The 15938-nt window shown below is 41.0% G+C and overlaps 1 protein-coding gene across 1 annotated transcript in view; it reads right to left on the bottom strand.

Moving 5' to 3' along the window:
* The window catches only part of LOC137429455 (SCO-spondin), a 444698-nt gene that overhangs the window by 154826 nt on the left and 273934 nt on the right, over nucleotides 1–15938 (bottom strand). Inside the window, exons 80-82 of the mRNA XM_078781076.1 lie at nucleotides 13448–13656; nucleotides 6333–6553; nucleotides 1795–1851 (exon numbers count right to left, since the gene is read on the bottom strand). Coding sequence (XP_078637202.1) covers nucleotides 1795–1851; nucleotides 6333–6553; nucleotides 13448–13656 — 487 coding nt within the window. The remainder of the gene's footprint in view (nucleotides 1–1794; nucleotides 1852–6332; nucleotides 6554–13447; nucleotides 13657–15938) is intronic.

Raw genomic sequence — 15938 nt, 5'->3', positions numbered from 1 at the left:
TGTGTAATACAACAAGCAGTCTCTTAACATGGGTTATGTTGGGTAAATAAAAAGTTCGTCATTGTCTTTCCGGTGGTATCATGGCATGAATTTGTAATTTGTCCTGGGTGGTAGCGATAGCTCGCCTACTCTCCGTGAAGGTCACCGTGGCATATGTAACGTCCACCAACTAATACAAGCAGACCAGACAAACAGCTAAAAGGGGAACCCAAACACTCAGACTACCTCAACGCTAATGTGTCTTTTGATACCCTACAAAATACACTACATGGACAAAAGTATGTGGACACCCGCACATCACACTGTGTCATGCCGTGTCCATGCTGTGTTGTGCCGTGTCCATGTTGGGTTGTGCTCTACAATACTAACAACTCCATTTTCACCATGTTTGTCTGAATCACTCGCACAAGGCTTGAAACGATAAGGCTCCATAATTCCATCAAATGCGTTTCCATCACTAATTTTGTCTCCAATAGTTTCTTCAAAATCCCACTGATCAGTTTCAACAAACTGACAACCTTCAGAGTTGTTAATGATGGTGAAATCGGTATCGGAATCCGAGCTCAACATGCACTGTTTCCCCATGTAAACCGCCATTAGGATCAAGGTGGGTATGAGTGTGACGTCACTGGTGAAATTGAAAAATAGACACTTAATGATTGGCAAAAAAAATTCTCAAAGTTTTCCCTGCAAATTATATCGCGATTGTTGATTTTCAATGGTTTTCAGAATTATTTTTGCTGCGTTGGGATTCCCCTTTGAGGTCCATGCAAAGGACGGCGCACACATTGATGCCTCGTCCTGAATGTGTAACACCAGGATGGCAGTTTATACCTTGGTCGAGATTCAAACCCAGGCAAGACAGCTCAAATAGAGCGCACATACTTTTTTTTTTCTTTTTTTTTTTTGTTGTAGACTGAATCGAGGCTCGTGAAAGAGCTAACATTTATTTCACAAACAAATCAACCAGACAAACAAAATATATAAAAAGAGGGAGCGGAAGAGAAGATGGGGAGAGAAGGGGAAGCACACAACCACAACATTTGAGAGCAGGGAGAAGTGTGGGAGGGAGAGGGCTTGGGGGCAGGAGGCGTGGGAAGGGGAGGGGGGGGGGGGGTATTCAAAGCTATCCTGAAAAATATTTGGCCAAATAGACCATCACAAAAAAGAGGAACATGTGCACTTCATTATGGTTTACAAGAAGAAATATCTCGTATGTCTAAAGTCCTGACAGATTTCCTGTCTGCTTTCAAAATGCCTGATATACTTGGACGGGAGTGCTTTTGTGATTGGGTAATATTAGACTGCTTAGTGCATCGTTATAACGTTAAATCGTCATCACAACACGAGATGAAAGCCATTTTGGAACAGAAATGCTGTGCCTGGATATACGTCTTCGTGCAAAAACATGTTGTTGGTTGAACCTTGTTATTAAGTTAAGGCAATAATATCATTGCACTGCTTTGTGAGATTCGAGCACATTGTCATGTGTAGCAACAAAACTTCGAAAGCAAAGTTCGCATGATCACACACTGGTTTTCCTTTTCTGGATTCTAGAGCCGAGATTCAATTTCATCAAAACGGTTTTGTGCCAATTACATGTCCAAATCATTCACAGATCCCTCCATCATTGAATTACCGGGGTGAAGGCAAGCATACCTCAGTACCTCACTCCTTTGGTTTGCCACAAAACTCAAAGCTACGTAAATAAATCCTCGATAAGATGTTGTCACTTTAACTGCAATATGCTGCTCTGCAATATCCAACGGGAATTCAAGTGGCTTTTCCACCCACCTGGCCCTGGCCCTGTTGCTGTAGGGAAGGTTGTCGGTGCCTCCACGGTCATATTTGCTGCGAGAGAGATATTTGTCATCTTTTAAATTGTAATTAAAACATGACGTCAAGAGTTACGAGTTACATTGCATCAATAAATTCCTCCATCAAATGTAGCAAAAAAAAAGGCAGGTAATGTTTGCGTCAAAAATCAACTAACTCAACAACATCATGTTGATTGGAGACGTCAGCCGTGCCATCTAATTATTACAAATGGAGGAAAAACAGTTAACCAGACCGGGTGGTGTTATGGTTGGATCGTCCGCCCTGAGTTTGGGAGGTGGGTGGAGGAAGGCCCGGCCTAGTCAAATCAAAGACTTTTAAAATGGTAAATGCTGCTTCCTTGCTTGACGCTCGGCATTTCACAAGAATAGAGTACAAACAACCATATGTTGGCAACCATTGTACAGATTTGATGGGCCGAATGGTTTTCTCCTGCGTTTAAGTTCCTTGCAATGGCACTCATATTATTAATAAAAGGAAGGGGCTGGGGGTGGTAAATTGAGTACATAAATTAAAATTGAGAAAAGGTAGAACATTTCAGAAAGGAATGTGGAAGAAATGGGAAGAAACCTTTACGTAAAACATATAATAAAAAAAAAAAAAGGGGACAGGAGGCTCACACGGAAAAAGTCTTGAACGTTAAATACAAGTGCAGAGGAAACATTTGGATCTTTGAAAATAAATGAAAAAAACACTGAAAATAAATGATCTCCCAGTCATGAAGCACCAGTCAACCAAAACCAATGAGGAATACTCTCAAAGCAATTTCAAAAGAAGTAAATCTAGCTCTTACACGAGCCTCGATCTTGTATACAAAAGAAAAAAGAAAAAAAAAGCGATGGGTTTATTTAAAGGGAAGGAATTCGTCATTTATCATCATTTATTCATCATTTAATTTATTGATTTATGCAGATGGATGTGATGGGCAGGCTGTCCTTCAGGGCATCTTTAATTGCTCATCCATTATTTTGTTGACTATTTATATCAAGCCTCTGACTGGTCTATGTTTCTCGATCCCATATTGTGCACACCTGCTGGTGCCCAAGCCTGCTGTCATATGTCCACAAGGACACACTGATTAGATGATGCTGTATGCTGTTGAGAATAACAAAGAAGCATTTTACTGCCAAAGACATTAATTTTTGTGAATCTCTTTATTTGCCTTGTATTTATGCAGTAGAAACCTCCAGAATGCTCGTACAATCTGCCAAAGAATGCTTGGTGCACATGCACAGTAACCCCGAAGAGCAGCAATAAAGTATATCATGGGTGCGACAAGGATTGTTTCCTAAAATGGTTAACAAAACCTCGAAACAAAGCCAAAAATACCGAGTGGATGGGAGCATGCAGCCCAGATCCCAGACGGATTGATACAAGGGAATGGTGAACATTGTGGGAATGCATCCTGCCTACATAATTAATTTCCCACATATATCATTTCTTTTTATAATTTTATTAATTTTTGTGGTAATTTTTATAATTTGTAATTTCAGTAATTTTAGTAGTAATGTCGTAATTCTCCTACATACAGTCACGTGAAAAAGTAAGTACACCCCATGGAAAGTTTTGACTTTTTCAACATAGTTCAACATACAGCTATTTGATCTTCATTTCAACAATATTGACAGATAAAGGTGATATAATATAACAAATATCATGAAACATTTACATTTTGTAGTCCATTGTATAATTTAAATAAACATAAATGCAAATTTCGCATGTGGAAAAAGTAAGTACACCCTTCTAATAGGTGGTATTGCCCCCTTTGGCAGAAACAACCTCAAGTAGGCATTTCTTATAACTGTCTACCAGTCTCTGACATCGACTGGGAGAAATTTTTGCCCACTCCTCCACGCAGAATTCTTTCAGCTGTGCGATGTTTGAGGGGTTTCTTGCATGCACAGCTTGTTTCAAATCCCCCACAACATCTCGATGGGATTTAGATTCGGGCTTTGACTTGGCCATTCCAGAACCCTCCATTTCTTTCTTTTCAGCCATTCCTTGGTGGATTTACTGGTATGTTTGGGTCGTTTTCATGTTGCAAGGTCCACCTTCGGTTGAGCTTCAACATTCCGACAGATGGCCTCACATTATCCTCAAGCACCCTCTGGTACAACGAAGAATTCATAGTGGATTCTATGATGGTGAGCTGCCCAGGCCCTGATGCAGCAAAGCTGCCCCAAACTATAATATTCCCACCACCATGCTTCACAGTTGGTATCAGGTTCTTTTGGTCAAATGCTGTCTTTGGTTTTCGCCAAACATGTCTTCTGGTACTGTGGCCAAAAGGCTCTACCTTTGACTCATCTGTCCAGAGCACATAGTTCCAGAAGTGCTGGTCTCTGCCTCGGTGTTCATTGGCAAACTTTATTCTTGCCAACTTCATTTATGTTCTTTCTGGACAGCAAAGGTTTCCTCCTGGCACACCTCCCATGTAGATCAAATTTGTGCAGCCTCTTTCTAATGGTAGATTCGTACACTTTGACATCAACAGAGGCAAGAGCTACCTGTAGGTCCCGTGATGACATTCTGGGGCTCGTAGAGACTTCTTTCAGCATCTTGCGGTCTGCTCTCAGGCTGAACTTGCTGGGGCGGCCTGGCCTGAACAAGTTGGCAGTTGTTTGGAATCTTCTCCACTTGTAGATGATCTTCCGGACAGTCGAATGATTGATTTCAAATTGTTTGGAGATCTTTTTAAATCCCTTCCCAGACTCGTGGGCATCTATAACCTTCTTTCTGAAGGCATCAGAGAGCTCTTTTGATCTAGGCATGGTGACGCTGCACATTTCAACAACAAAGAGCAAACCAAACTAAATGTCTGAGGTTTAAATAAGACAGGTTCCTCCAAGATCCTCTCTAACGATGTTCTAATCATTTGCACCTGAGCTGGTGCACCTGATTCTAATTTTAGGTATTTGATGTAGTGATAAATGTAGGGGTGTACTTACTTTTTCCACATGCGAAATTTGCATTTATGTTTATTTAAATTGTACAGTGGACTACAAAATGTAAATGTTTCATGATATTTGTTATATTATGTCACCTTTATCTATCAATATTGTTGAAATGAAGATCAAATAGCTGTATGTTGAAATATGTTGAAATATGTTGAAAAAGTCAAAACTTTACGTGGGGTGTACTTACTTTTTCACGTGACTCTATATCTATATATATTGATGTAGTGTCTTCAAATGGCACAAGTTACATGCACATTCCCAGAGAAAGACCACTTTGTGATCAAAATGTTGAATTTGTTAAAAGTTTGTGAAAACTTGGTGCCATTATGTTTGGAGCGTCTGCTCTGAGGCTGTGAGGTCAGCGGTATGAACCCCGGTTGAGTCATATCAAAGACTTTAAAATGGTGCATGCTGCCTCCTTGCTTGGCATTCAGCATTTAAAAAGGAAACAGCATAGACAGACAACCATAGGATGAAACTATTGCATTCACTTGATGGGCTAATGGCCTCCTCCTGCGTTGAAGTTCCTTGTAAGTAAGGCTTCTATTATGACCTGAGCCTTGTTTACTGGGAATCTAAACTATTTGGTCATGTCTTCAGTCTTGAAATTGAGATCTTCAACAGATGCTTTGTGTATTGAATTCTGGATAATGTTCGACATAGTAGTTTCATCCGCCGATGAAATCAGAGAGTTTAACTTTGTTTAGACCAAGTTAATTACTCTGTGGCTGCAATTACAAAGTCTCTTAAATTCATTATCACCGATCCGTGTATCTCATCCTGAAAGTGAAACATGGCTGCCTCCAGGTAAATTACAAGAAAATTCAATAAGTTGTATTTGCTGTTTCGGAGAGTCGGGGCTTGTGAAGCCATCACTCCGATTAAACCAGGCTTTTATTGAGCAGGATCGTGCTCTTGGAGTCTTGGGTAAGGGTGCTTAGACGCATGCGTCATCAAAAATTTGAAACTCGGCAAAGTATTAGCTTGGAATCCACATGAGCATCAACCACACAAGACAGTGGGTGCTTCACCATTCTTCTCCAAGCACAGTGAGGAGTTGAACTTGTGATCACCAGATTTCTTCTGGTTTTCAATTTTTGTACAGAGTACTCGTATTTCCCTTTCTCCAAGGGGTTCGCACTTCCAAAGCGAAATATACCATTCTGGAGAATGAAGAAGTCGTCTGGTTGGTGAAGGGCTCTGCGACAGAGGACAGGTAGGACAACAATGGCTTAAATCCGCATGATGTTGAGGTATATGTACTGTATATACTAACCGCTGTGAGAAATAAAGAAAAGATGACGTTTTGGACATTAACCCTTCATCAGAGCAAAAAGGAGGCGTTTTGCTCCACCATTTTGCACCAACAAATCCTTAACAGATGTAATGTCAGCTTCAAAGTTTTCCAATTATTTCTTTATAAACATCACTCAATAGGAATTCTGGTAATGCATCGTACACACAAGAACTTTATATATTATAATTACATTCCTTGAAACATGGCAACTATCAGTATGCTGTGCACCATGGTAACCGTACCAGGACAATCTGGTGTGTGACAATAACGAAGGTCCGTGGTGAGTCCATCACAGTGACGTCCCCCATTCAGCGGGCTCGGCTGGTTGCAGGTTCTTTCACGAACCATGTGCCCAAGACCACCACAGCTATGTGAGCATTCCGACCAGCGTCCCCAGGGCGACAAGCCACCAGCCACGGGGCAGGGAAGCAGAACGCAATGTAGCGAGCCATGGACACAAGTACTGACAGGAGAAGGAAGGAGAACAAAACGAAACCGAAAGTTTAACAGCGGTGTCGCTGGGCTTGTTTGATACTTTAGTTGAAGAGGATAGTATGACCTGGGTGGAGATACTAGTTGGCAAATAATGTAAGTATTAAATTATTCTGAAGTACTCTAAACTCTAAGCTGCCTGTCGCCATGGAAGTGAAGATATTACATTGAGACACTGGTATATTCCACATGTTTCGAGTCAACAATGAACCAACCATACACCCCTTCAATCCAGTAACTGCAGTCACGACAAATGGAGTGCAGTATTACCATTATATTTACGATATTAATATTATTATTATTGTTATTAACGTTATTATTATCATTATTATGAAAACTTTTTTAAATTTTATACAAGATCAAGGCTCGTGTCAGAGATAACATCACAAAAAAAAACAAATGGACACACAAAACATACAATAAAGGGAGCGGGAGAAAAGATGGGGAGAGAGAGAGGTAAGCACAGAAGTACAACAGTAGAGAACAGCGATATCGGGAGATCTGTGGGAGGGAAAGGACTTGGGGGGGGGGGGGGTGGGAAGGCGTGGTGGGGGGGGAGTGGTGGTGAGAGATATAAAACACATGGACCCTGCTAGAACTTCCAGTAAAGAAAGAAGTTGGTATTTCAAAAAAAGTGGATCTGGGGTGAATTAACGGGGGTAGAATAGATCAAGGTTTTGGATGGGAGAAGATAAGAGATGGTGGTGAACAGCTGTTTTAAAGACATGGAGGGAGGAGTAGGATTGAAGAGAGTGAGGGAGTTTGTTCCAGAGGCGGGAGTAAAGTGGAATGAAGGGTGAAGGTGAATAGAGAGTCTTGATTTTGGCAATTTCACCAGAAGAGGGTTGCTGGCAGATCTTGTGTGACCTGTAGGAATATTTGAGGGACAGAGTACAGATAGAGCTGGGGGAGCTAGGCCGGATAGGAGTCGGTAGAAGACAGAAAGACCACCAACCTGCCTGCAGTGAGTGAGTGAAAGGCCCTAGGAGTTAGCTTCATCGTGGGAGATTCCAATGATTCTGAAAGCTTTGGTTTCAAAAGCATGAAGATGAGCTAGGTGTGCGGCAGGAGCACCAGCTCAGAGGGGAGAACAGTATTCCATTGAGCTGTATTACCACTGTATTAAGCAGCCTGAAGCCTGAATTACCTGACCTGAATTAAAGATACTACTGTATTAATAAACCTTGGCTAATTTGTCCAAGGCAGCCTGAAGGTGAGGCATGAAGGCATGAAGACTAAGGCCTATACGTACTGTGTCGTTGGAAGACCCGTAACGCCGATCCGTTCGATATTTGACAGTCATTTTATCAATCGGTTTGATTGTGTTTCACACAGAATGAAAAATGTAAAAGGTAGAGCATGACGATTGTGATAGATGACAGGTTCGACGATATGTTCGGCCTAAACGGCCGAAGTCTGGAGACTGTGCTGGCCATTCCATGATTTGAAGCCTACCGTCTTGTTCTTTTCCTCGAAGGAGGTTTTGACATATCCTGGAGGTGTGTTTAGGGTCATTATCTTGCTGTAGGATGAACCCCTGACCAACTAGGTGTATACCAGAGGGTATTGCATGGCGCTGCAAAATGCTGTGGTATCCCTTTTGGTTCAGGGTGCAAGTCAATCTGTGCAAGTTGCCGACTCTGGATCCAGCAAAAGAGCCCCACACCATCATGCTTCCTCCTCCATGTTTGACAGTTGGTGTCACACACTGAGGAACCATCCTTTCACCTACTCGACGGCGTACAAAAACCATGCGTGATGAACCAAAGATTTCAAATTTTGATTCATCGGTCCATAAGACCTTCTTCCAGTCTTCAGTAGTCCACTGGCGGTGCTTCATGGCCCAGGCAAGCCTCTTTTTCTTATTTTGCCATCTTAGCAATGGCTTTCTTACTGTCGCTCGACCTGTCAAACCTGCAGCTCGAAGTCTTCTCTTCACAGTTGAAACTGAGACTTGCTTACCCTCGACCAGTGTTAAGCTGTGCTTGAAGCTGTTGTCCTGTGAGCTGCCTATCATGCAAGCTGTTGACTCTCAGAAACTTGTCTTCTGATTCTGTTGTGGCTTTGGGTCTGCCAGACCTCTTCCTGTCAGAGTTTCCTCCAGTTTCCAATATACTATTTCCTGCAGTGCAATATTGTCCAAATAATTCTTCAGAGGGTGTAATAACAGTCTGTTCCAATACTGCTTTTATACAGACAGGGGGTTTGTAATCAAGGAATCAGCAAAGGTTGGGACACCTGTAGAGATTGTTTGCATCAACTGTTACGGATTCGTCACTTCCGTTGTTGTGGTTTTCATCCACTGCAAACATTTTTGATTCCATGTACTATTATTGTTGTTGTTTGGGGGAAATAGAGATTACTATTTTCAAAAGGTAAAAAAGTTAATGTTTTAAATAAAACCGGACCCGGACGACGATGAAGAGGAAGAAGAGGAAGGGGAGGAAGAGAAGGCGGAGCGAGTGAGTCGGACAAGAAGCCTAGGCTTCTTGTTGGCAACTCTCGTTGGCGAACGAGAGTCACGAGTGAACTTTGGGTTTCCCAGGAAAGGGATTCCTGCGACAGAGTTGTTATCGCTGTGACAGATCAACCTGCGTGTCAGGTTTTGCGGTCGATTCCGAGGAGAATCATCGTAGTGCCGTTACGCCTCGAGAACGGGCCGTCGGCAATTTTGACTCGCGCGCTTTGCGCATCGCTCAAGGTTTTTCACTTCGCTTCAACCATTTTCACCGCATTCAGACGTCAATCTGGTGTGTGTGTGTGTGTAACGTGGCTTTTGAGTGGGAAATCTGCGGTTCGCCGATTGAGAGCCGTCAAACGTCCATACCTGAAGGAGTGAAGGTGTGATTTCCCCGTCGCTTCTCGAGGACACCTTCACCCATCTTTGGCAGTGTAACTGTCAGCCCAAAGGGATTCTGGTCTCGATACGACATCGTACGGACGATCACTGGAGTGGATCGACTTTGGCTTGAAACCGGAATCAACTTTGGCTTGAAGCCGGAATAGAGACATTGGGAATGTTCTTCTTTTCGCTCACTTGGAGCACAGTGAGTTATATTGTACGAACCTGATGGTACCATCATAGGAAATATATATTGGTTGTACAATTGATTACTATTGTTGTTGTACTGTTATTCTTGTGTGATTTTAATACAATACTTGTTTGTTGGTAACAATTGGTGTGGTTTCACCATTGATCCTTGGCATACAGATTAACACATCTTTCTGCCGTGACTCCTCTCGGGGCTCGGAGGTACACCGTGATCGGGGTTTGGGGAGGAGCACGTAACAGAAATTGGGGGCTTTTCCCTAACATTTCCCTAACTTTTCCCTAACAATAAATAGAATTCCCTAACATTCCCAAAATTCCCAAATTTGGAATTTTTCTAACATTCCCAAATTTTTCAAAAAAAATAAAAATTTGACATTTTTTGTGTAAAGGTTAACAGGTGTTAACTGATAGTCACCATGGTGTTTGACGCAGAAAAGTTTGCGGCGTCCCCTAATGAGGCACAGTTCCAAGCGTTAAAAAGATCGGAACTCTTGATATTGGCCAAATATTTTAACTTGGAGGTCCGAGTTAATATGAAGAAAGCAGAGATGCAGACAGTGGTGGTAGAATCTCTGGTGGGACAAGGAACATGGAAAGAGGTAGCCTTGGATTGGTTACCCGAGGAAAAAGAAAATGTGGAGCTCCGGAAAATGGAGATGCAACTGCAGAGCCAGGAAAGGTTAAAAGCAGAGGAAAGGAAAGCAGAAAAGGAAAGAGCAGAACAGGAACGAGAACTCGAGGAGAGAAGAGCAGAGGAAAGGAGAGCTGAAAGGGAACTCGAAGAAAGAAGAGCAGAACAGGAACGAGAACTCGAGGAGAGACGAGCAGAGGAAAGGAGAGCTGAAGAAGAAAGAAGAGCAGAGGAAAGAGCAGAGGAAAGGAGAGCCGAAAGGGAGTTAAAGGAATGTGACATGGAGTATCAGAAGGAACTTAAACTCAAGGAGCTGGAATTAATGGGAGAACGGAGAGAAGTAGTATCCATGTCGGCTAGTTCGACAACTAGTCAGAACACTTGGGATGTTGGTAGGCATGTGAGGCTGGTTCCACCCTTCAATGAAAAGGAGGTAGCCAAGTTTTTTTTACACTTTGAGAAAGTGGCTCAAATGCTAAAATGGCCTGTGGGGTCCTGGACTATGTTAGTGCAAAGTGTTCTGGTGCACCTCCATATCACCAAAATTGCCCCATGGAAAAAATTGAAATGTGGCTCATTGTAAAGAACTGCATGGGGAATTGGTGTTGTTAATGATGACGTCATTGGTGCCTTAATCATGATGTCATAATTCGAAAAGTACAACACTTTGATCAGTTTTAAATTTATTGAGCATGATCTGCACAACAATTATATTGGAGAATTTAAATTGATGATGTCATCAGCCATGTTGTCTGGCAGCCATATTGGATCAAAGAAAAAAAACTTAACAAAATGGAAGACTTGGCTCCCAGTAAGTTGACTGCACGGGGTAAGTATTCGATCAATACCATCTAGTCAAAGATGTTATAATTTATTGTAATTTGGTCAATTGCATTGGCTTTGACAACAGAGGTATACCATGCTAAGGGACAATTTAGAGTGAAAAGAAGAGATAGCGATGGCTGCCTTCAGAGACATGCTGTAGAGTGATGCAGTACTTCTAAAGAGCGCAATATCGACATTATTGTGAAAAACAATGAGTTATAATGACAGTGGGTGTAACCACACCTGTATAGCAGGCCCAAAGTCTGAAAAGAACGAGACGAAATTGGTCGGTACCTTATTATTTCAGACTGCACCTGACAGTAATATATGTCCCAAAGAACAAACACAACATAAGTCATTCCAGGTAAAGTTCTCACACCACCATGTCAACACTGGTTCTATTTCAAGGTAATGGGAGATCTGTAAGGTGTTTTAATTACAGTGTAAGAAATTTCCTGACATTCTTAATATGTTACCCTTGCACAAGATATTGGTGGGTAATGACGGTTGAAATAGGTCACAATTATAATAATGATAGTGTTCACAGAGAGACAGGAAGGATTCTCATGTAAAATAAGATGCATTGTAATCACTACGCATTCACTGAAACTGTGGGCCGAATTGCCGAGAACTACACATTCACTGGAAGACAAACCATCTTCATTCAAATATTACAATCTATATTTGGTGGCCAAATTGAAACTAAAAAGGGCAGCTGGATAGATGTGGATTTGCCATTGATAATGGCAATTTTTATGTTTTGGTTAATTATCGACATGATATCATTTATCTTCGACCTCACAATAGTTGCAGCTTCTGTTGTTCTCTGTATACTGACTCTATAAACACCCGTCATCTACTATACTACAGTCGTGCTGAGTTTACAATAACATTTTAAAAAAGAGGACAAAAGATCAATTTTATGTTTGAAGACCATTACATGAAGTCGCTGCAATGGTTATAGACCAGAAAGACAAAGTAATTACATCCATGCTGACTTAAAGTAATTGTTCAGCATGTAGCCAGAGTGCCAGCTGATTTTCGAAGTTTACTGCATGGTTTTAAATATAATGGGATCCCGAATGTCCAAGATGCATAAGCGACAGTTAAATAGCCTGGTGTTGGCTTCGCGGTTAGGGTGCCGGCTTGGGATCCTACGATCCTGGGTTCGAATCCCGATCGCTGAATTAATGCCGAGGGGATGACTCAGCCTGTCATCCTTCTGAGGTTGGCAAATTGAGTACCAGTTCACTGGTAATTCAGCTAAATGTGTGATTCAAAGTTGGAATTGCTCCTCTAAGGAGCGTCCTCTGCTAGCACGATATCACAACAACACTAAGTTTAATGAGTTATTTTGCCACCCGACAAACAACAGTAAATATAACAGCTATTATTATGGAGCTTCGATTTAACCATTGGCCTGAAGAAATGAGTATTCCTGTTTTTTTGTTTTTTTTGGAATGTACTAGACAGAATACAGGGGAAGTTTAATCAGCCATGTTTTCTGATGCCATGTTGATAGTACTCATTTGCATATTGCTGGATCAATTCCCACATTTCCTTGGGTTTTCTGCATGCAATGGGCTATAGTGTGAAAGACTCTGCAGCGATACTCAGTAGTGTTTCATTTTTACCAACTCACTGAGAACTGATGTCATTTGCCGAGCTATAATGCTGGCGGCCATTACAGATTGAGAATCAGTGCTGATTTATCTTCTTTCAGCATATTAATGACACTTAGATTGCTGCTCTCTCATCTTAATATGAGATGTTATTCCAAGTCGCTTTCCTTTCATTAATCTGCCTGAAGAGTAGTGTGAGGTATGGAGGAACACGCTAAGTTCAGCTCCAAGTGTGGAGAATCCAGGAGTTGAATCACCTTTTTCGTTGTCATTTATGCACTCCCATCTCTCCATTATCACCACAGTGTACTTTCTGGCAAGAGGGAAGCTTTGGCCGATGCAGAGCTTTAACCTCACAATATTTTATGGGTTCAACAAACCCTCATCCCCATTCTGGGACTTACACATATTTTGAGCATACACACAGAGTTTCAGAGCTCTCTTTTCCTTTCTCTTAATCATTTCTTAATTCCTGTTGTTTCTTCTCCTTTTTCTCAATGCTTTCATAGCGACGTTTGCTTGTACGAGGTATTTTAGATTATTTTGGGTTTTCCCAATGGCTATCACATCGACAGTATGGCCTTACTGTACATGCTAACTGTGGACTGCTGTTGTGAATTTAAATCTTAATTTAATTGTTTTTCTTGAGTAATATTCTTTTAGGAGCATAGTTCTTTTTCAACAAATTTTTAAGAAATAAAAATTGTATCTACCAGGAAGAAAAATAAAACACACCAGTTGCTGCACTCTCGATGGACCGTCTCCCTGGACAGCAATTCCTGTCCGGGAATGATGACAGAGCCATTTCTTCGGTAACCCACTAATCTGGAGGTTGGGTGGTTCCTTAGAGAAACTATGTTTGTTCTCAACACTGGTGGTTCATTTGTTGCAGTAGCTCTGACCAGGGTCTGCAAAGTTGCAGCATCCATGATGCACGGGCACTCCTGGAGAAAACATTTGCAAGATGCAATTACACCAAGTTCACCAAAAGCCCATACAATATGCATTAACTCTAAAAAAAACAACCATTTAACCACTTGTTTAATCCATATTATAAACTGAACTGAAATCTATCTTCCAAAATGATTCAAATTCAAACTTTAAGTAATTTTAACTCACAGTAATTGGTTATTCTTTGAATAGCCTTAGCACGTCTATGGTTATTTGTTAACTTTAGTTGATTTTAATAACTAGATGGTGTTCATAGGATACTTAACCCGCACAGTCAGATTGGTGTGAGCCAACTCTTCTGTTTTTTTTTTCTTTGATACAACATGGCTGCCAGACCACGTAACCGATGAAATCATAAATTTACATTCCCCAATGTAATTGTTGCATAGATCACACTCAATAAATTTAAAACTGATCGAACAAAGCGTTGTACTTGGCAAATTATGACATCATAATTAAGGCACCAATGACATAATTGTGAACAATATATTCTTTACAAAGAGCCACGTTTCAATATTTTCCATGAAGCAGTTTCGGAGATATGGAGGTGCAATGTTTTTCTGTTTCTCTTTTCCAAGATGGTGCCTGTACCACATGGTCTATGACATCATACTTATTAAAAAATTCTACAGGAGGAGGCATTCATATGGTGAAAATCCTTGTTCATCAGACCAACAGTTGCAGAGAGAAAAAAAAATACTCATCCTGATCGGATCAAGCATTGTACTTGTACAATTATGTCATAATGAAGGCACCGATGACATCATCATTAACATACCTTATTCCCCATGGGGAGTACTTGACAACGCATCACATTTCAATTTTTTTCATGGAGCAGTTTCGGAGATAGAGAGGTGCAACGTTTTTCCAAGATGGCGCCTGTACCGCGTGATGTATGACATCATAATTTCAATAAAAATTATATAGGATGAGGTGCTCCTATGGTGAAAATTTCATGTCCATTAGACTAACACTTGCAGAGAAAATAAAAATTTCATACTAATTGGTTCATGCGTTATACTTGCCGAATTATGACATCATAATGAAGGCACTGATGACATCATCATTAATATATCTTATTCCCATTGGGGAGTACTTGACAATGAACCATGTTTCAATTTTTTCCATTGAGCGGTTCCGGAGATATAGAGGTGCAACTTTTATCCAAGATGGCGTCCAAACCACGTGACCTAGGATGTCATATTTATCACTGAAATAATTCAACAAGAGGAGGCACTCCTCTGGTGCAAAATGTAGTATCAATCAGACAAACTCTTGCTGAGAAAACTAATTTTAAAAATGCAGACACTTGCGTACGCCACACGTATGCACGCAACCAATCGCTTAACCCCGTATTTCGCTCAGCGAGCGCAGGGTGACTAAACGCAATTCTTAATATAAACCTAAAAAGGAATTTTTGGACATGTTGGATGGCATCGAGTGAAAATAGTGTAATCCGTCATCATTGTCGACATGCCATGAAACCTAATAACTGTGAGTTCAAAATACAAAAGGTACTTTTATAACTCTCGAATGAGTATGTGAAACCTTTGCCTAAATGGTATAATAGCAGGATTAGTTATTTTTATGCAAGCTTTCCAGTAATAGGTTATTTCACAATGAATCACATACAAAGTACAGCAAAGAACATTCACCTTCATTAAGATTGATTGGATGCGATGGATTTTTCATTGCAATATAAGTGATGGAATTTTGGGAGTTTGTGCTGGACGTTATGAATCACCAACATGACATCAATATTGGTGCATGCATTGAGAATTTGACTCAGGTGCACAAAATTCTGACATAAAAATGAAGTTCAACACCAACTAAGTTCATTCTTAGAATTAGTAGGTGAACTTAATTGACTCAAACTTAAGGCAGAGGGTGTGTGTAAACTCAAGAGGTTAAAGAAATGAGGGAGGAACAAACTCAATACGATCTCAAAGCAGATTAACTCAAAAGCGTAAAGCCTTTTGATTCCTGTTTGCATAGAAGGCTTATTATAGGAAACAGTTCAGAAAAGTCTGCTTGAAAGCTTAAGTTACATCAGGGCAGCCCGCCCCCCTTGAATAAAAACTCATCTTGCATTATTTTGCTCATGGAACTCATAGTCCACGCATTCAAATTAAACAATTGAATAAATACCATCTTCTAATTGTACACCACTCCTTTCCTATTCCATCTCCAGGTGACGCCATGTCATGCAGCATCGCCCATGCTGCATGACATGCGTCATATATTTTCTTTCTCATCTGGGCAATATCTCAGGCAC

This window comes from Myxine glutinosa, chromosome 6 (assembly GCF_964187855.1).
Source record: "Myxine glutinosa chromosome 6, kmMyxGlut1.1, whole genome shotgun sequence".
Lineage (NCBI taxonomy): Eukaryota > Metazoa > Chordata > Myxini > Myxiniformes > Myxinidae > Myxine > Myxine glutinosa.
The sequence above is the reverse complement of the archived record's forward strand: the minus strand, read 5'-3'. Positions and strand labels throughout refer to the sequence as shown.